The sequence below is a fragment of the Amblyomma mixtum genome, chromosome 5, assembly GCF_055824585.1.
Source record: "Amblyomma mixtum isolate Tamu chromosome 5, ASM5582458v1, whole genome shotgun sequence".
Taxonomy (NCBI): domain Eukaryota; kingdom Metazoa; phylum Arthropoda; class Arachnida; order Ixodida; family Ixodidae; genus Amblyomma; species Amblyomma mixtum.
Genome location: NC_143016.1, coordinates 176973651 through 176994081, shown reverse-complemented (window position 1 = coordinate 176994081; position 20431 = coordinate 176973651). Strand labels below are relative to the sequence as shown.

Genomic DNA, 20431 nt, shown 5'->3' with positions numbered 1-20431 from the left:
AGGCCTGTAGTTTGCTGGTAAACTTCGGACGCCCCCTTTATAGATTACAGACACTTTTGCAGTTTTCATTCCGTTTGGGAAAACCCCGCATTCCAGTGCAAGATTATAGATGTGAGAAAGCAAGGGACAAATTGTGTGCAAGACATATTTCAGTGGTTTCATCTGCATTGTATTGATATCTAAGGTCTTGCTGTTACTGATTCCCATGTACACGTTATAAACCTCATTTTCATCAGTAGGCTCGAAATATATAGTCTCGGTAACCTGGCTAGGGTAAGCGGCGACATCACTGTCCGTAGGATCTCGAGATTATGAAATGTTATTGACAAAATGTTTGTTAAAATATTCTGCGAGTTCTCTTCCTTTTATTTTCTTGCCACTTAGTAGCAGAGTTTTTCCAACATGGTCATGAACACGGCGACCTAGGACATCATTCAAAGCCTTCCAAGTAATATCAGGTCTCTTTGAACTTACGGTAGAAAAGACCTGCTGATAATATGAATTTTTTGCTTTCCGTAGCTCCGAGTTTAAACAGTTTCTTAGCTTCGTAAAGGAAAGAATTGCATCTTCTACACGTGTTCGAAGGAACATTTGATACAAACGATTTTTGTCCTTTATCAATTTGAACAGTTCGTGTGTAATCCATGGTTTCCTTATCTTTTTGGAAGGGGTGTACTTTTCGAGCGGAAAGTGCTTCAAATAAAGACGAAGGAAATGGTGAAAAAATAAGTCGTAGGCATCATTGACGTCCGTTTTTTGCAGCACACAAGACCAGTCGAAGTTTGTAACATCGTGCTTAAATGTTTCCAATGAGGCATCTGTCATGCGGTGTACACTAATGGTCTCGTTCACATTGTCGCAGCCTTTCGCAGCCGTGTCATCACTCGGAATGTAGCGCAGTGGCGGTAGTAACAACTGTTTGCAGAGCGCCCTTCACAGAGGCGGCCAGCCGAGCTGCTCTATCGCACTTAGCCCTTCGAAGCCGTGTCGAACACCCGGCCTAGAAAGCCAGATGCAGTATTCACCGCCCAATGCAGTGTCCTCTTCGCCGATGTCGGTGCCACAGTAGAGCTATAAGAATAAGTTTCTGAGAAAGCTGTATAGCTTTCCTTTGTAGCCTTAGGGCTGCGCTTGCGTCGATGCCATTGAGTAATTGCTATCTTATTATGTTACCCAAGTATTCAGAGCCGCCATCGTGTTCCGCTGTCTTGAAGATGTTACCATTCGAGTGCGTAATCTTAAAATTTTCATTCCTAGGCACCACTGCCGTGACAGGCGTGGAGACGAGTGCCCAGACTACTACTGAAGGGAGCACGACTACGTCGCCTGTAGAGACTAGCAGTGCAATGAGCTCCTCGCCAGAGATGTCGTCAACGGCAGAGGCTACTACCGTTGTCAATCAAACATCCAGCGCTGCCACGAGCAGCGAAGCAGCTTCCACCACTCCAACTGGAGGAGGCGACACCACAGCTACGACGGAAGGAGGCACAAACGGTGAGGAAACTACTGTCACTGTGGCATCGAGCGTTGGAACTACTGCGTTGACAACAGCCACGTCAGGGGAAAGTACTGCTACAGAAGGTGACAAGCGTCGAGCTAGATAAGCACAGCTACATTGATGATGCTGTCGAAGCTAGGTGCTTTTGTTAGACGGTCATTCCAACGTTTTCATTAAGGAGCGAGGTTTCTTAATGCAAGGGAACTGTAAGATCATAAAATTTGCCCATTAGCTAGGGAAGTTACGTCACCACACTGGAGAATTTCCTTTGGTTGAATAGAACTGATAGCACCAGACTTGAAGTTCCAAAACTTGTAAAGCACAGAAATTTGTAATCCTGTTGACTGTTAACATGTTAACACGAAATGTAATTAGTTGTCGCTGGGAATTTTTCTACCTTACCATTCGGCAATATTTTAAGTATCGTAGCACAGCCATGCTGGCGCAGTGGTGCAACCAGCCAAGTTGCCGTGTCTGGACGATATACTATTTTGCAGCTTAGTTAGCAGCATGGAAGGTAGCTTTAATTGTTATGGTAGCACTAGCTGTACAATATTAATGCAACAGCGTAAGCCCCTCCGCAGTGGCTTGGCTGCTGGCCCGAAAGACACGGATTCGATCCCTGCCGCGGCGGCTGAATTTCGATAGAGGCGAAATTCTAGAGGCCCGTGTGCTGTGCGATGTCAGTGCACGTTAAAGAACCCCAGGTGGTCGAAATTTCCGGAGCCCTTCACTACGGCGTCCCTCATGGCCTGGTTCGCTTTGGGACGTTAAACCGCCTTAAACCTAACCTAGCAACTCTGTAAAATGAATACGGGCGGGCAAGGGAACGTCTGTGGGATGTTTACTGCAGGTGTGGCTGGCGACCCACTTATATAGTGTCCACGCAGTAGCACACACGTCCCCTCATATCTTGAAGACTTTAGGCCACAAGTTTACGTAACTTCGCGGAAATATTTTTTTCGGCACACTCACTTTGATAGCGATGGTGCAGTGGTGCGGTTCGCTCGCTCTACAGGCCAAAACAAGTATAAAAGAGTCTGGTTGCAAAATATTCTATGGAGATGGCAACGATGCTCCAGAATCTGCTCCAAGAGTGTCAGCGACGACCACGTCATAAGCGCGTACCCACACCATCACAGGAGAAAGCGTACTCTACGCAAGGCTTCGTACTTCCAAAGCCGCTGAATAGACCAGCGGGGTATGAAACCTATCGCAAAGCGCTCGATGACAAACATCAGTCAGTACATGAACCAATGAAAGCATATTTCATGTTTTCAACATTTTTCCTTTATTATTTCTCTTGTGTGGTTAACCATTGACTGATGTTCACTGCTATTGCTGGTGTTTCATATTCGCGGTGTGCGAGAGCCTTCGTTTGCAAATAGCGTCCAACCGCGCCGGCACACCTGTGTCGTCGAAGCTTAACATCCTACTGGATTGCGCAAATGTGTTTTAAAATATTTTTATCATGTTTAATGCTTTGCACGCCACGGGCACTGAATGCTATGTATCGTAAGCAGGGACTACGGACAACCACAGACAGCGTCAATAACGCCTGCGGCCTACGGCGCTACATTAAGTATGGTTTTTAGGCAATATCGCTGCACCGTGTCGATCAAGAGGCCCTCAGGTGTTGGTTCCCCACCCCGATGTGCGGTTTTTTTTTTCCTCGCTTACGCTGATGCGCGAATCTTGAATGCATCAGAACTTCCACCACGTGAAAGCAAACAGACTGACGTTAGAGTATAGCACTATTTTATTCACACAGCGCACTTACAGTTGTTCAGGCGGCCAACCTGAAGGAAAATAATCGCCTGACCAAGAGTATGCCTTCTTCTTGCTCCCAATCAGGAGCACAAGACCTTGAGCGCAGCAAATACAAAAGAAATCGAAATGCGGGCTGTATCGTTCCTATAGTACCGTATTGTTTCATATTGAGCATATATAAGCTCTTAAACACACAGAAAAACAAGAGAACGAAACGTTTACACCTCGAGTGCCAATAAGTAGCAACGATCATCCCCAAAGTCCTAGCAATACAGGGTCTGTTCTGAAAGTAGTAGGACTGATTTTTTAAAATAGACTTTATTCAAGAGAATAGCACAAACGATTAAAATTTTTCAAAGTAGCACCCTTGCGCACCTATACACTGCTGCCAATTAGTTTTTCAGTTTTCGTACGCCTTCAGGAACGCCTGGACCGGAATGTTGTTTAGCTCCCTCGTCACGGCCTGTTGAACTGCCTCTCCAATCCGTGATGTATCCCCTTGAGCGTCGATTTTATTGTCGGGAATAGAAAAGAGTCTGGCAGTGCCAAGTCGGGGCTGTAGGGGGCCTGAGGCAGCGTTGCCACCCTGTGCTGGGCAAAAAATCTGAGTCCTCATTCACATGATGAAGAAGATCCTGGCAGACCGCTTTCCGGTTGGCCTTTTGCTCCTCTGACAACACTCCCGGCACCAACTTCGCGCACACTTTCCTGATGGATAGGTTTTCTGTCACGATCTCAAAAACTTGGGTTTGAGGTATGCTCAAGCAATCAGCAATCATTCTGATACTCATCCTACAATGACTGTTCAGTAAATGTTTCACTCGCTACACATTTTCGTTGGCTTTGCTGGCCGAAAGGCGTCCGGAGCGGTCGTCGTCTTCAACTCTTTCCTGACCTTCTCGGAACAGTTTGTGCCACTCAAAAAACCCCTGATCTACCCATGGCAGCGTCACCGTAGACCTCCTTAATCCTGTCGTGAGTCTCTTTGCCCGTTTTACCAAGATTTACACAAAATTTAACCACGTATCGCTGGTCCAGAAAACGCGCTGTGATTCTGCGTGACGAGACGTTTCGACAGGGGTTCACAGGACAAGCGACCTGCTCTCTTCAACGGCCGAGAGCCGACTGCCGATTTTCCCCAGCATTCCAAATATTCCCCTTCAACGATCCTGCACTCACAGATCTCCTCTCGTCTACCCGTTTGACCAGGAAAAAACCAGACCTACTACTTTCAGAACAGACCCTGTAATTAACACCGAGGCAGCTCTTGATTCAAAACAATGGCCACCTAGATAGTGAAAGATGGCAGAGTATTCTTTCCAATGGACCCACGTGCTTCACCCACTCTAATGGCAGTCCGACAAACTAGGTTTCTTCCTTAGAGGCGCAAAGAACCATTCGTCCTTGCGAAGCGTCTTCAGAAAGGGTTTGGCTTGGACAACGACGAAGACGACGAATAGCGGGCCAGCTATCTGAAAGCAGTACAATTTTCACCATTTCTTCTCAGGCTGAGTACTTTTAGATCTCTTCTGGTTTGTGTATTCGCCCTGCGACGACCTGGGGCTCCCCACGTACCAGGAGATGCACGTCAAGAGGAAGACGACGATTAGCGGACCGGCTATCTGAGCCATGTTCCTAATTTTGAGGTTTCTTCTCCGTCTGATTACTCTTAGATCTCTTCTGGTTTGTGTATTCGCCCTGCGATGACCTGGGGCTCCCCACTTGCCAGGACAAGCACGTCAAGAGGAAGACGAAGATTAGCGGACTGCCTATCTCAGCTATGTTCCTAATTTTGAGCGTTTCTTCTCCGTCTTAGTCCTCTTAGATCTATTCTGGTTTGTGTATTAGCCGTGCGATGATCTGGGGCTCCCCACTTGCCAGGACAAGCACGCCAATAGGAAGACGAAGATTAGCGGACTGGCTATCTCAGCTATGTTCCTAATTTTGAGCGTTTCTTCTGCGTCTGAGTACTCTTAGATCTCTTCTGGTTTGTGTATTCGGCGTGCGACGACCTGGGGTTCCCCGCTTACCGGGAGAACCACATCAAGAGGAAGACGACAATTAGCTGACCGGCTATCTAAACGATGTTTGTAATATTCAGCGTTTGTTCTGTCTCATTACTCTAACATCTCTTCTGGTTTGTGTATTCGCCGTGCGACGAACTGGGGCTCCCCGCTTACGAAGAGAAGCACGCCAAGAGGAAGACGAAGATTAGCGAACTGGCTATCTGAGCCATGTTCCTAATTTTGAGCGTTTCTTCTCCGTCTGATGGTTGAGAGAAAAAAACTGACACCAACAAATATTTTAATTTTGCCCAACCTTTCGGGACCAACTCGGTCCCTTCTTCAGGGGCGCTAAAGTGTGCCAGCAGTAGCGGGGTTTTGCCTCCGCTCTCCCTTTGTTAGCACGTGGCGCAGTCCACTAACGTACGCGGAGGGGAGCGTTCCTGGACTCCTACTCATCGCCGCCTTTGTGAGCCGGATGTGCCATGACTCCACATGTCGCCTCTTGAACAGGTTTGGCTCCACGGCCAACACGCTCACCTCCTCGAAGGCTATTCGGTGGTCGGCGAGCTCGCAGTGTTCGGCGAGGGGGTTGGCTTCCGAATTCATTAGTGGGACTTCATTTTTGTGTTGCCACCAGGACGAGCCTGAGCCCTGAATAACTTTGCCAGCTTTTGGAATTTTGCCTAAGCAGCACAGCTTTTTCCTTCAAATGAGAATTTTATAAGCAGACCAGCGGCACTGCCATGGACGCAGCGATCTCTGTGACTGCTGCCAACCTGACGACGGAGGCCATCGAAGAGGAGGCACTGAAGACCTTTCAAGAAAAACCAAAAGTTTTTATTCGTTACACTGAAGACTGCTTCTGCATTCTGAAGACATCGCAGGTCTGAAATTTCCTGGCACACCTCAACTCAGTCGAACCTTCAATTTAGTTTACAATGGAACGAGAAGGGAACAATACATCGCCATTCCTGGACGTCTTCATGAGAAGAGAAGGGACAAATCTAAAGTTCGGCGTCCATAGCAAGCCAACCCACACCAGCCGCTACCTAAATTTTAATTCCAACTACCCTACTAGCCACAAGGCGTCTCCTCTTTTCTGGGTAGATCAAAGGCAATCTGCTCTTCCGAAGCAGAGAAAAGAGCAGTAGAGGCCATCGTTCTCGCCGACCTATGGAAGAATGGCTACACACGTGGCTTCATTCAACGCGTTGGCCGCCGTAAGGCTCAGAGGAGAGGAGGAACAGCCAACAACGACACAACGAAACGCGCACGCGTGGTGCTTTCATACGTTACGGTAACCAGTGAGGCACTTGCACGCATTCTGGGAAAATATGAAATCTACTTTGCTCACAAACCTGTTTCTACAATAAGCCGCTTCTTTCTACGACTGAAAGACCGCGTCCCCAGAGAAAAACAACCGGGTGTCATTTACAGAATCCCGTGCTCCAAGTGCCCGGCTTCATACGTCGGTGAAACAAAAAACCTCCACCCAAAAAATAAGGCAACAGAAGAATGACGTCCGGCTAATGAATTCGGAAGCCAACCGCCTCGCCGAACACTGCGAGCGCGCCGACCACCTAATAGCCTTGGATAAGGTGAGCGTCTTGGCCGTGGAGCCAAACCTGTTCAAGAGGTGACATGTGGAGTCATGGCACATCCGGCTCACAAAGGCGGCGATGTATAGAACTCCAGGAACGCTTCCCTATGCGTACATTAGTGGACTGCGCCACGTCCTACAAAAGGTAGAGCGAAGGCAACACCCCGCTACTGCTGGCACACTTTAGTCACCCCTGAAGAAGGGACCGAGTTGGTCCCGAAACATTGGGAAAAATTAAAATATTGCTTGGCGTCAGTTTTTTCTTTCAACTATCTCAAAAACCCAACCAGACGGACCTCCGTCGAAGATGTTTTCGTTCAAATTCTCCGTCTGAGTACTCTTAGATCTCCTCTGGTTTGTGTAACAGTACCTCACAACAGTAGCTCCTGTCCTGTCCACTTCTGTGTCATCCGAGTCCTTTTCGCGCTATGTTTTTGAAGAACTGTTGCCAACTAGCCCAAACCAAGGTACTGGTTTGTGTATTCGGCGTGCGACGACCGGGGGCTCCCCGCTTACCAGGAGAAGCACGTCAAGAGGAAGACAACGATTAGCGGACTGGCTATCTGAGCTATATGTTCCTAATTTTCAGCGTTTCCTCTCCGTCTGAGTATTCTTAGATCTCTTCTGGTTTGTGTATTCGCTGTGCGACGACATGGGGCTCCTCGCTCGCAGAGAGAAGCATCTCATGCGGTTCTATGGGCGATCGGCACCGTAGCAGCACCGACGCGGAACACCTGCACTAGCTGCGCTCTACGCTGCACTCATGGAAGTAGTGGCAACCACTGCTCTGGTGGCCACTGTAGCTCCGACCACAGAGAAAGGCCCAGCAAACAAGACAATGGGGGAAGAACAAGCCACCTGCGAGCCCTTGGGCGTTAATACAAATGAGATGGACCAGGCATCCTTAACGGTTTTCTCCTGTAAAAAAACAAGGGGTACTGGTGTTCCTGTAGTCTTCAGGCCTACCATGGAAAGAGGAAGCGTATGGAAAGTGTACCTCAATGTCGTAGCATCGGCAGTTGTAACGTCGGTTCAAGAAAAACTTTTCAACCATCGAATTAACAAAAATGGAAAGCTCATGGTTGCAGTTTCACGACTACATGCTGCGAGCCCCCTACTCGCCGTCGCTAAACTTACTGGAGTAGCTGTGCTGGCCCGCGTTCCTTTCTCATACAAGGCTAATTACGCAAAAATTCAATACGTCCCAGTCACGTACTAAAACGAAGACCTGCAGGAGTACCTTTTTGACCAAGGCGTCGTCTCAGCAAGGAGGCTCACCGCTCACGTTCCCGAAACGGTGGCGTGGTCTGAGAAGTGCGTCGTAGATCAGTTATCTTAGAACTCAACAAGGACTCACGACTGCCTAAAAGCGTAACACTGGGATTCCGCAGTTGCCCTGCAACTGAATATGCTGTGCCGGCAACACAATGCTCTAAATGTCATATTCATGCCTATATCTCGAAATATTGCACAGGCCCTGTTTGCTGTAAACTCTGTGCTGGCTCCCATTCGTGCAAAGAATGCACTTTGAGATCGCAACCTAATTGAGCGAACAGCAATGGCCGCACCCTGCTTCATACCGAGGCTGCATTAAAAGAAAGCCGTTACGCTTGCACGCACTATGAAACAAGTTCAAGAGAAAGTGCCCAAGCCTTATGAACCATCGCCAAACACTGATGTAGTTTTTACTAATACTCCATACTTTAACCAAGACGCATTGAAGTAACAAGACAAGAGCGCTGAAAACTTATGCAGCAGCAGCAGAAGCAGCAGCAAAAAGAAACGTGTCAAGCCTACCGGTACACTACCCACTTCAACGCTGTCGAAGCATTCGAGAAAAGCCCGGAAAAACAGCCACTTTCACTCCCCACGGCGAGAGTGGCCGTGCGGCGGTGCAAGCCGGTAGGTCGAACAGCGAAAGGCAGCAAAACGGAAGCATTGAACAGGACATCCTGTGCTAACTGATTCCGGTGCTGTTTGCAGCAAGCAAGACACTTGTCCGCGCCAAACCCTCGGCACGAGGCCTGCCAGAAATAGAAGCTGTCCTCGCAATCGAACCGTTGATAACGGCCTCCTACGCTCCGCAGTGGCTTAATACCCGACATCAATAACCATGGCGCCAACAGCGACAGCTTTACCACATTGTCCATCCACAACATCTTTCGCACGTCCATCATTTTCTAGTGAATAATGCTCGCGGTTTACGCTCTAAACTCTCTGATTTCCGCCAACTGAGTGCGGGCGTACCCCCTACCTTTCATAGCACTTTCTGAAACGAGCGTCGAGTAAAATGTTTGACTGCACTTATACCATTTTCACCACCCACAATGACCAGACGGCGTCAGCAGCTCGCTAATAGGCTTTCGCGGGAACATCCCGGCCTCCTTGGTTGATGAAGTGTTTAAGTGCTGCTTGCCTACTTGAAGTTCGCGCTGGAAAAAACAAAACAGCGATGTTTTATCACAAAGTCTTCCTGCTGTGCTAGCTCCTGCTGCCAGCAGCAGCGGAGCTACCACGTGACTAAAGTGCACTTTCCGGGGTTGCTCTCACCCCGTGTATTCTCACTAACTATATGCCGCTGCGTTCAAATCGCATGAGCACAGCTCTCGAGCCACCTTCCTGACAAACTTCCAGTTTACTGGGGAGGATCACATAAACTGTTTCTGACTAAGTTCACCCGTGTATTTATATTTTTCTATTCCAGAAAGAAAGTTTGTTTCCCCGCAAAAGGTATGCAACCGTGGGTGGGCCGTGAACTTTAAAGCTCATACAAAAACGTGATTTGTTGTTCAAACGGTTCCAGCAAACCTTTAAGCCCTGATGCATTGAGTGCGTTGAAGAGCTAAATAAATTACATAACCAAAGAGCTTCGAGTCGCGAAAAACAATTATATAGGGCTAATCTTTACAGTCCAGCAGAAGTACAGTCGGAATCTCTCTGGAAAAAACTGAAATTTGTGTTTGGCTGTGCCCCTCAACCTATAACAAGCCTCCTAAAAGATGGTTTAACCTCTGACAAAGGTGGTGTTGATTACATTGGTTTGTTGAATCCAGTCTCTCATAATAAAGTTGGAGCTGCATTTATGTCCTTAAGCGACAGAAAATCTTCTGACGCGTCTGGAATCCAGATCAAGATTTAATCACCCCTCGCGTAGCTCACGTTTACAGCATCTGTGTCTGAAAGGAAACTTTTCTTCGCAGTATGCAATCAGCCAAAGTGAAAGCAGTGCATAAAAAGTGATAGAAACTATATACCTAATTAGCGCGCCATTTCAAGTTTGTCAGTCCTTTCAAAGGGCCCTGGAAGGGTAATTCTTGAATATCTTACATCGTTCACTGAATGTTGCAGAATTATAAGACCTTTGCAATATGGCTTTCGAAAAAAACAGATCGAGAAAATTGGCTCTTCTATCCCGAAAAGTAATCGTATTGAATAGCTGCAACCAGATTGATATTATTAGGTTAATTTTCTTGATTTTAACACAGATTTTAAACTCATTAAACGAGAAAAACTGCTCAAGAAGCTTAACTACTGCGCGATTCGTGTCACGGCTTTTTCACTAACAACATATTTACAGCATCGCACACAATATGATGATGTAAATGAACACTTCACAGATGCTAAAACGGTCACTTCACAAGTTCCCGAAGGTAGCATTCTTAGCCCGCTTCTTTTATCTCATACATCAAGCACATTGAGCGCATAGGTGAACCGGACAAATACCACATCATATGCAGACGACAAACATATGTTTTCGGGAAGCAAAGGCTCAGAACTCAATAATCATGCCATGGTCGCACTTTCGCAGGTTAACTTGGCACCTAATGACTCCTTATATTTAAATACTGTTAGGTCTAAAGCAGTCATATTTCATTCACGCAACGTGAATATGGAACTTCCTTCCCTGTTGCTAAACAAAAATGTAGCACTGCTGTATTACACTGCTGTAATATTTTAGGAGTTTACTTTTCTGACAACATGTCATGGGATCGACGCATTGAACATCTGTTCGGTAAATTATCTAGCACCATTGATTTCCAGACTTTCACCACATTCGTTAGTACAGTGGTTTTCAACTCCGTGTCCATATATTTGGTAAATTACGGCATTCTATGTGGGCCACTAAAACAGAAAACATACATAAGTTGCTCATCTTGCAAAAGTGTGCCATATTTAAATTGCAACCTACAGATGATTTATTCAAAATACTAAATGGTGGTCGCGTGGACTTAATGCATGGTTTGGAAGTATTCAAATGTTACAGGCTAAACGTCATGAAACACATCCGAACCGTGGTTGAACCAGCCGTGTTAGAAAGAAACGCAGTTCCATACCTCACACGTAATCCTGAATTCTGGAAGGTTAAGAAATGATGTACCAAATATGTAAAACAGATAATAAAATTAATTTTGTCTAGTACCATAAATCAGCTCCTAGAAGGCGACATTGATGTTACGAGATTGTCTCAAAAAAATTTGCGTGATATCTTTAATTAGATACGCGTCCCTTTTTCACGCATACTTATTTTGTTAACTGGCCATGCTTGGTGTTAAATGATTTCTTTTTTGAAAGTATACTAGGTGTTCCATGTTTTGATTTTTATTCTTTGCTTGAGTATACTTTGCGCTTGCGTGAAGTTCATAAATGCGGTATCATCTTCCATTACCCTCCTTTTGTCGATTATCTATTGATGTATGCATCTATGTTGTGCACAGCAGTATTCGCCATTCCCGCAGTAAAGAATGCGTGCACTAGCCTGGTCAAACCTTTTTGGCTTTGGCCGGAGCACCCATCATAACCTGATGTTGAATAAAGACGAAATAAAGAAGGAATCCTTCAATTCTGTGCACTGAGCTAGACTAAACGGAGGACAAATCATCTTTAAGATAAAACTGTGTGCAGCATTATTAAGATGTACAAAGTCGGTCAAAAGTTCCCAGGCCACAGGGTCTGCTTTTGAGCAGCATAACCAGGCAGTTACAACACCGGCGAAACTCAAAATATCTGTATAGGGTACAAGAAGTATCGTTCTAACCTCTGACTACCTTGGTAGCTACATCGGCATCTTAAGTGCCAAGATATACCGATGAAAAGCAGACCGTGTGGCCTGGGAACTATTGGCCATCCCTGTACCATATAACAACCTCCTTTCTTCTTTTTCACCAAAGAAGGCTACAAAAAAACTTTGGAAGTGTATTATTGAGACTTCGGTATGTATAGGTATCAGCAAAAAAAAATATGTACTGCCGACGCGGCGTTCAGAATCTCACTATTCTAGTGTTTAAAGCCGCATAACCCTGTCATTTATCTTCTCCAGGCACAAGTGCCGCGACAAGTGGCGAAACGACTTCCCCGACTACTTTAGAAGCGAGCACGACGGTATCAGTCACGGAGACTAGCAGTGCAACGACCCCTTCGCCAGACACGCCGTCCACTGCGCAGGCTACTAGCGAGGCCACTCAAGCGTCTAGCGGGGCCACGAGTAGCCAAGAAGCCTCCACCACTTCAGCTGGAGGAGGCAGCACTACTGCTACGACCGTAAGTGGCACAACTGGTGGGGAAACTACAGGCAGCGGTGGATCGAGCCCCTCAACTACTGCCACCACAACAGCTACGCCAGGCAAGAGCACACCTACGCAAGGTGAGTGCGGTTCTCCGTAAAACCAACGCGGCCACATTGGCAGGGCTTTGAAAGCCCACAGGCAGAGTGCTGATATGGCAACCTTCCAAGAGCTGGCCGTGATGTCTTTGTACATTAAGACGGAATAAACTGAAGCCTACGTGCGATCCTGCTATTAAAATGAGTGCTTTACGTCTCAGGAATCATATAAAGGTTCTTGCTAAAGTATTTGCGGTACACACAAAGCATGCCGGCCAGTGGGCTGGTTAATAGAGCACGTAGTGGAGTGCCTGTCACTCTTCTGGAGCTCCTAAGCTGCTCTAGGGTACGATAGACACTTTCCCGTCTCTGAAGTAATTTATCGTGTTCGAGGTCGAAATAATCTCTAACTCCACACCCATAAGCAGACTTGGGGATCTGTGTATTTTTCCGGATGTCTGTACATCGATTTCTACCTTCATTCGAGAATACAAATTGACATAGGTGAGTGCCGGCAGGATCTCTTTAGATTATGAAAATAAAAAAAATAAAACAAGAGAATTTTCGAACTGGCTCAGCGGTTATGGTGCTCGGCTGCTGACCCAAAAGACGCGGGTTCAATCCCGGCCGCGGCGGCTAGAATTTCTTTGGAGGCGAAATTCTAGAGGCCCGTGTACTGTGCGATGTCAGTGCACGTTAAAGAACCCCAGGTGGTCGAAATTTCCGGAGCCCTCCACTACGGCGTCTCTCATAGCCTTAGTCGCTTTGGGACGTTAAACCCCTTAAACCAAACCAAACCAATTTTCGAACTCGATGGCATAGGGGGCAGCATTAATTTACTTATAAAGGCGACAATGGCGGGCGCACCGGATCCGACGTTCGTAGCGTCAAGGAGCCGTTAAATAGTGAGCCAGAAAACCTCGTCGTCCATCTTAAATGTGATCTGTGGTCGATAATCGTTGTAGGCGTCGAGGGCTGCCTCCGTATGCGGTGTAGTGATCTGCATGCCCAGGGGAAGTGTCGGATGCCTTCTGCGCATATTGTAGAGACGCACCGCTGGCAACCGAGTCATAGCAGTTCGCATCGTTTTCGTGGCATACGCCAGAAAGTGATAAGGCTGCGTGTTGAGGGTCAACAAAGAATACAAAGCTTCGCGCTGTGGCTCTTACGGCTTTAAATGAGCACCGGTCCAGTGCTTGCAATTAAAGGAAATTCAGCCAAAATAAACAGTGACAAGAGAAACACGAAGTGTCGTCAGCGCTTGTTAGTGGGTGTTAAGCGCATCACAGGCAAAACGCGCGCGGTGTCGCTGGGACGCTATCACCCCAGGGAGAAATATCTCTTGCACGAGTTCGCACAGTATTGAGCTTTAATTTGCTGAAGTAGCGGCGCAAAAAAATGTTTGATTGACTGCACCCCGGCCACTAGACATCCACACCTACGCAGGTTTCCTGCCTTGTATTCCATGCAGCTTTGGCCTAGGTTTTAGCGTCGGTGCACTGTAGGTCTTTCATGCGCAGCCGGGCAGCCGTCGGGCTTCTTCCGCTCGTTCGACTTAAATGGCGAAGTGAATTGGGTTGGAAAACATTTATTTCGTCAAGAAGAGCTTGGTGACCGGAGGGCCGTGTTAGGTGGCCGCCAGTCCATGGCTGTTGGCGACCTGGTTGGCCCACTCGACGGCCCGGACTTGCGTCTTCGGGTCTGAGCTGGCCAGCACAGCCTCCCACCGCTCGAGAGAAGGGATTCGTACTAGCTCCGACGGAGGCGGCTTTTCCCTACAATCCCATAAGATGTGGTCGTAAGTGGCGTGTTTGCCATAGAGTAAGCATTTCGGTTCGTATTGACAGGGGTACATGAGTGACAGTTGCGCGGGATTCGTCAGGGAACACGTCTGAAGCCGTCGTCTCCACGTGGTTTCTTGTGCTTTGGACAACGTTTTAGCCGGAGGGGGATAAACTCACCTGCCCAAGGTGTGATAGTGGGTAATGTCATGAAAACAGGTCGTGCTGTCTCTCGTAAACCACGGTTGACCAAACCTCAGGCTTTATTCTGAGCTGCCTCGTTCCCTGGATTCTCCGAGTGGGACGGCACACAAATTATTTCGACCCCTCTTGGAGCTTGGGCTGCTTTTGCAAGAATGCTGATGATGGTTGTGCTATTCAGCCCCTCGCGAAATTGCGAACAGCGAATTTTGAGTCACTGAAGATAAAATCAGCGGTGGTATTAGTTATAGCTAAAGCTATTGCTGCCTCCTCAGCGATCTCAGAGCAGCTTGTTTTGATAGCCGCGGCAGCGAGCAGTCCGTCGGGCCCATCCACCGCCACCAATGCGTAGGCCTTGTTGTGTTGGTACTCCGACGCATCCATGTACACCGCTCCCGAGTGCTGTTTGTGCTTGTCTTTGTCGGTGATGTTGGGTGGCATAACCTGGGCGCTTGCCACCCTGGCTTGAAGAAGCCTTAAAGGTGGTATCTGGGCTGTCTCCTGAACTGCGGCGTTGTAAGTGGGGAGGACGTAGGGGAGGATGACATCCAGAGGTCTGTATTCTGCGTCGACATATATGGCAAACATGTTCACGATGGCCTTGTGCAAAGGAGCCCTATGCCTGTTTACTTTCGTATGACACGCGGTATTCGTTCAAAGGCCAGCCTGACTGTAGTGCGAGTTGAATTACGTCCGGTTCGCCATGAACGTTGTTTCCTTTTCCGCAAGGTTGCACTTTCTAGCCGGTAGAAGCACCGTCGATATTTTCTCTCACAAGGATCTTTGCAGCTTCATGTTGTGGAAGGATGTATTCCAAGAAAAATTTCTGGATTTCAGCTACTGTGCAGTTCGGCAGGTTCTGCGGCTGGTCATGCAGAAGGTAGCCGCTGTTTACTATTTCCCAGACGTCGATGTCGGGAAGGGGCCGAGGAGGTCCATACCGACCTCCTTGAGTGGCCTTGTTGGTGGTGGATCCTCTTAAGCAGTGCAGGTAGATTGTTGTAGGATTCCTTGCATTTTTCCCGGCAGGTTTGAGTAGAGCAAAACGTTCGCTCTCTGACAACCGCCTTCCGCGATCCAGTAGCACGAGTAGGAGACCCCCCTACGGCATAAACCCAGCGCTGTCAAGGCAAAGTCAAAAGGAGCAGAAGTATCTTCTACCGCGCAACAATATATGCTCTTTTAATCAGCCCACCGGCCTGCATGCTTTGCATGTGCTCCTCCCTCACCAGAACAGGACTTGGCCACCCTGGTGTAGTACTTGGCCGCAGCCTTCTATGCTGTTCGAGGAACTAGCGGGTAATGAATGGAAAGAGGAAGAAATGCACTTGGGCAGGGCATACAATGCGAAGGCAAGATAACCGCTGGTCGTTACTAACGGAGTGGATTCCAAGAGAAGGCAAGCGTTGCTGGGGGCGGCAGAAAGTTAGGTACGTAGGCGGATGAGACTGAGAAGTTTGGGGGGATGCGGTGGCCGCAACTGGCAAAGGACAGGACTAATTGGATAGACATGGGACCTTTGCCTTGCAGTGGGCACAGTCAAGCTGATGATAATGACGGTGATGCAACGTCGGCGGGTAGCCTGAGGCGGTAACATTAGTGTGCAGTGCTGCGGTGTGTGGTGCAGATAACCCGAAGGGCCCGGTTGCGGGTTCGTGAAATGAAGCCTGGAGAATTCCCTCTCCATGACTGCTAGTAAGGACGACATTGTAAGGTGCCTAGTTTGAGCACATGGGCGTTCATAACAACGCCATTTTGCGGAAAGAGAAAAGACAACCCACCCTTGAACGCGGCAGGCCAGGCGGGGAGGGGAGGGGGTGGGGAGATCCCTTGCCTTCGAGGTAATGGATGAGGCCTTGTTGATGAAGAATTGCAGTTAGTGTTCCAAGCGTTGCTGCTGGGTAAACGTACTGCTGCTGATAGCTGCAAGGAAGGCGTCGTAATCGTCAACTTTCGGAGAGGCACCGACGGGGTTCATGATGAGATACCGGCGATTGAGTGCTGGTGTCCAGGCTTGTAAATACTCAACGCCAAGCTTTTGTAGTCGTAATCTTCTACGAGCGATGTCGTCCGAAGAGTCTTTCACATTAGCAAGTCAGCGTTACAGGCGATGGCCGCTGAAAAAAAATCCTCTTCTAACTGTATTGGATGGTCTTTCGTATAGTTAGAAGCACAATTTTAATTGGCCTACATGGTCGCGAAGAATTTTTTTCGCCCTGCTAAAGTTAGCCCGTGCCGTCGAGTGCGAGTCTCTCTAGTACGATGCTCCTTTTGGTGGGCTCGGCGTGGAGGCCACAGCTACTTGCTTCGGTGTGGATCTCAATTTAGCCTCGTTGATCAAACAGGGCGAGGACTAATGGTGCTTAAAAAGACCTCTGCAATTCTTTAAATTTTTTTTATTTGTGACGGGACGTATGCTTTTCTCAGGTGCGTTGAGCCAGGCCAGGGCAGGGACTTTGCAATGCACGAAAGATCGTTTGCAAAACGGCGGTAATACCCCGAAGTCTCTAAAATCCTTGGACGGGTTTCTTCTCAGCACATTTCGGGAAATCTGCGACGGTGCTTTTGGTGGGTCTGCGCGCTCTACGTTCTTCCTCACAGCATGCCTAGGAACAGCTTTTAGAAGGGGAAGTGGTATTTTTACAACTTCAAGGAAAGCGCACAAGACCAGATTTTTGAGCACTTGTTGTGCCGGCTTTAGTTGCTCGTCAACGATTGTCGCGAAATCTACGACGTCGTCTAAGAGAACGAAAGAGATTTACCACTTAATACGCACTAACACTACGATTATGACCGGCTCAAAAGTTTCAGCTGTAGAGAAAAGTTCAAATGGCACCGCATTAAGCTGAAACAGACTGTCTGGCAAGATGAAGGTGGGCTTCTTAAGATTTCTTTCCTCGGCCTCCATCTGCCAGTAGCCGCTGGTCATTCCAAAATAGGTTGAGTGTGTCGGCGATGCGTGCGGCGGAGTACACACCTTTCTTTGTTACCTTGTTCCAGTGACAGTAATCCGCGTTGTATAGAAGCGCGCTATCTTTCTTCGTTACCGGAAGAACCAGGAACACGCATGGGCTATTGTACTGCTGAATGGCGTCGTCCCAAGTTATTTGTTCGAGTGGATTCATGCTGGATTTACCTTATAGACTGTGACTAAAAGGTCACGCGCATTCGTCAGTTACGATGTACTTGTTCGGTGTCTGGGGTCTTGCGCACCTTTCACGATTAATTAAAGCATTCTTCTCTCTTGCACCGTAGAATATGCCTCTGTTCCTTTTCACTCGGCCTTGACAGCGCTGGCTTCATGCCGTAGGCGGGGTCTTGTACTTCAACTAGTGGGCTTTGGAAGATGGTTGTCAGTGAGCGCACGTCTCGCTCCACACAAAAATATCATCCAAGAGCTTGATCGTCATGCCTTTGCTAAGGGGCGGATATTCGCTGATGTTTGTCACCAGAATCTTAGAATATTCTTTCCAGAAACGACCGACGTCTCTTTCGGTGTCTCCTTCTCGAAAACGTAGCGCATAATAAAACCTAAGTTCTCCCTGTTTCCACACGTCCTGTCCTCGTGTATAACGGAGTTTTGTAGCTGGCATTCGTATTGGTTAGCTCGGGCTTCAAGAGTTCCCTCGATGGTACATGCCTGAACGGTGAAATCAACGAGTGATTTTGGCGTTTTACGCATGAGACGCGCAAAAAGCCGTTCATTTACTCCACGCATCGTGCATTTGTCACGGCTAGAACTCTGGAAGAGACGTTGAATTTCCTGAATTCATGCAGTGATGGTTGAGGACGCTTTCGACTACAGGTAGGACTATGCTCGCATTATATGCGCCTGCAGTTGCTCCACTGTAGCAATATACTATACTAATAGCAAAAGCTAAACGTCTGAGGCGGAGGAAAACTACCATTGCCATCCCCAGTTTAATATGGTGATGAAATTGCAGACGAAGGGTGCAAATCTCCATTTTTGCGGCGTGGTTTTCACGCTGCTAAACAATGCCCTGCATAGATCCGCTTGCACCCTTGACCTATTTCACAGAGGCGAGCAGGAACCTTTGCTCCGTGTCCTGATCGGTGAAAGATATGAGGGAATGTTCTAAATGGCAAAAATCAGTGCAATAGGCCACAGTGCTAACTACCTGCCCGAAGTAGACGCATTCCCTTAAGCTTCAAGCACCTCGCTACCAGTTGTAAACTGCTGTTCCTTCCGAGTGCGTGAACATTACATTATAATAAGGGAGTAATTACTCATTGACGTCCGCCCGAGCGCAGCCATACGGCCACAAAGGAAAGCTATACAGCTTCCACAGAAACTTCGTAGTTAAAGAAAATTTCGTCCTGGTCCGGTGTTCGAACCCGGGACCACCGCTACACCGGAGCAGTCACTCTACCAATTGAGCTAACCGGGACGGCAAGCTTATGGTAGGGCGAGAGCGAATTGATCAATAACTCGAAGTGGGAACAGTGTTGACCAAATATTTAGGGGAATCCCCCAAGGTGGAGTAGATTTGTAATAAGGGAGTAATCACTCATTGACCCGAGCGCAGCCATACGGCCACAACTCCCTTATTACAAATCTACTCCACCTTGGGGGATTCCCCTAATTATTTGGTCAACACTGTTCCCACTTCGAGTTATTGATCAATTCGCTCTCGCCCTACCATAAGCTTGCCGTCCCGGTTAGCTCAATTGGTAGAGCGACTGCTCCGGTGTAGCGGTGGTCGCGGGGTCGAACCCCGGACCAGGACGAATTTTTCTTTAACTACGAAGTTTCTGTGAAAGCTGTATAGCTTTCCTTTGCGGCCGTATGGCTGCACTCGGGTGGACATCAATGAGTAATTACTCCCTTATTACAAATCTACTCCACCTTAGGGGATTCCCCTAAATATTTGATCAACACTGTTCCCACTTCGAGTTATTGATCAATTCGCTCTCGCCCTACCAATAGCTTGCCGTCCCGGTTAGTTCAATTGGTAGAGCGACTGCTCCGGTGTAGCGGTGGTCGCGGGGTCGAACCCCGGACCAGGACGAATTTTTCTTTAACTACGATGTTTCCGTGAAAGCTGTATAGCTTTCCTTTGTGGCCGTATGGCTGCGCTCGGGTGGACGTCAATGAGTAATTACTCCCTTATTACAAATCTACTCCACCTTGGGGGATTCCCCTAAATATCTGGTCAACACTGTTCCCACTTCGAGTTACTGATCAATTCGCTCTCGCCCTACCATAAGCTTGCCTTCCCGGTTAGCTCAATTGGTAGAGCTACTGCACCGGTGTAGCGGTGGTCTCGGGTTCGAACCCCGGACCAGGACGAATTTTTCTTTAACTACGAAGTTTCTGTGAAAGCTGTATAGCTTTCCTTTGTGGCCGTATGGCTGCGCTCGGGTGGACATCAATGAGTAATTACTCCCTTATTACAAATCTACTCCACCTTGGGGGATTCCCCTAAATATTTGGTGAACATTACATTAGTTTCCTGAATATTATTTTTAGACCCGCCGTTCTGCGCCGTCTGTCTAGCTCATTTATCATGCTTTGCAGTTTTTTGCCTGAGTAATTTAGCAAGGCAATATCACCAGGAAATCAGAGATTCGTAAGATACCCTCTATTACCTCTTATACCCAGCTGTTCCGAATCCAGGCCTTTGGATACATCCTGTAAGCAGGCGCTGAATAGCATTGGATGGGTCGTGACTTCCTGTCTGGCACCCTACCTTGCTGGATATTTATTGCTGACTTTATGGAGGACAATCGTAGCTGTGCAGCCGTTGTAGATGTTTTCCAGAATATTTACACAACGCCGTTCTACACTCTGATTTCGCAACGCCTGCATGACTACTGAGGTTTTGACTGAGTCATATGCTTTCGTGTAAATTATGAATGCTATATATAGGGGTTTGTTATGTTCTGCGAATTTCTCTATCAGTTCATTGATATTCTGAATATGGTCTAGTTTCGGTATCTATTACGAAAGCCAGC

At 47.7% G+C, this 20431-nt stretch overlaps 1 protein-coding gene across 1 annotated transcript in view; it reads left to right on the top strand.

Moving 5' to 3' along the window:
• Nucleotides 1-6017: 6017 nt before the first annotated feature.
• Nucleotides 6018-20431, top strand: part of LOC149344801 (uncharacterized) — a 76722-nt gene continuing 62308 nt past the window's right edge. Inside the window, exons 1-3 of the mRNA XM_089547309.1 lie at nt 6018-6158; nt 7242-7341; nt 12192-12515. Coding sequence (XP_089403435.1) covers nt 6018-6158; nt 7242-7341; nt 12192-12515 — 565 coding nt within the window. The remainder of the gene's footprint in view (nt 6159-7241; nt 7342-12191; nt 12516-20431) is intronic.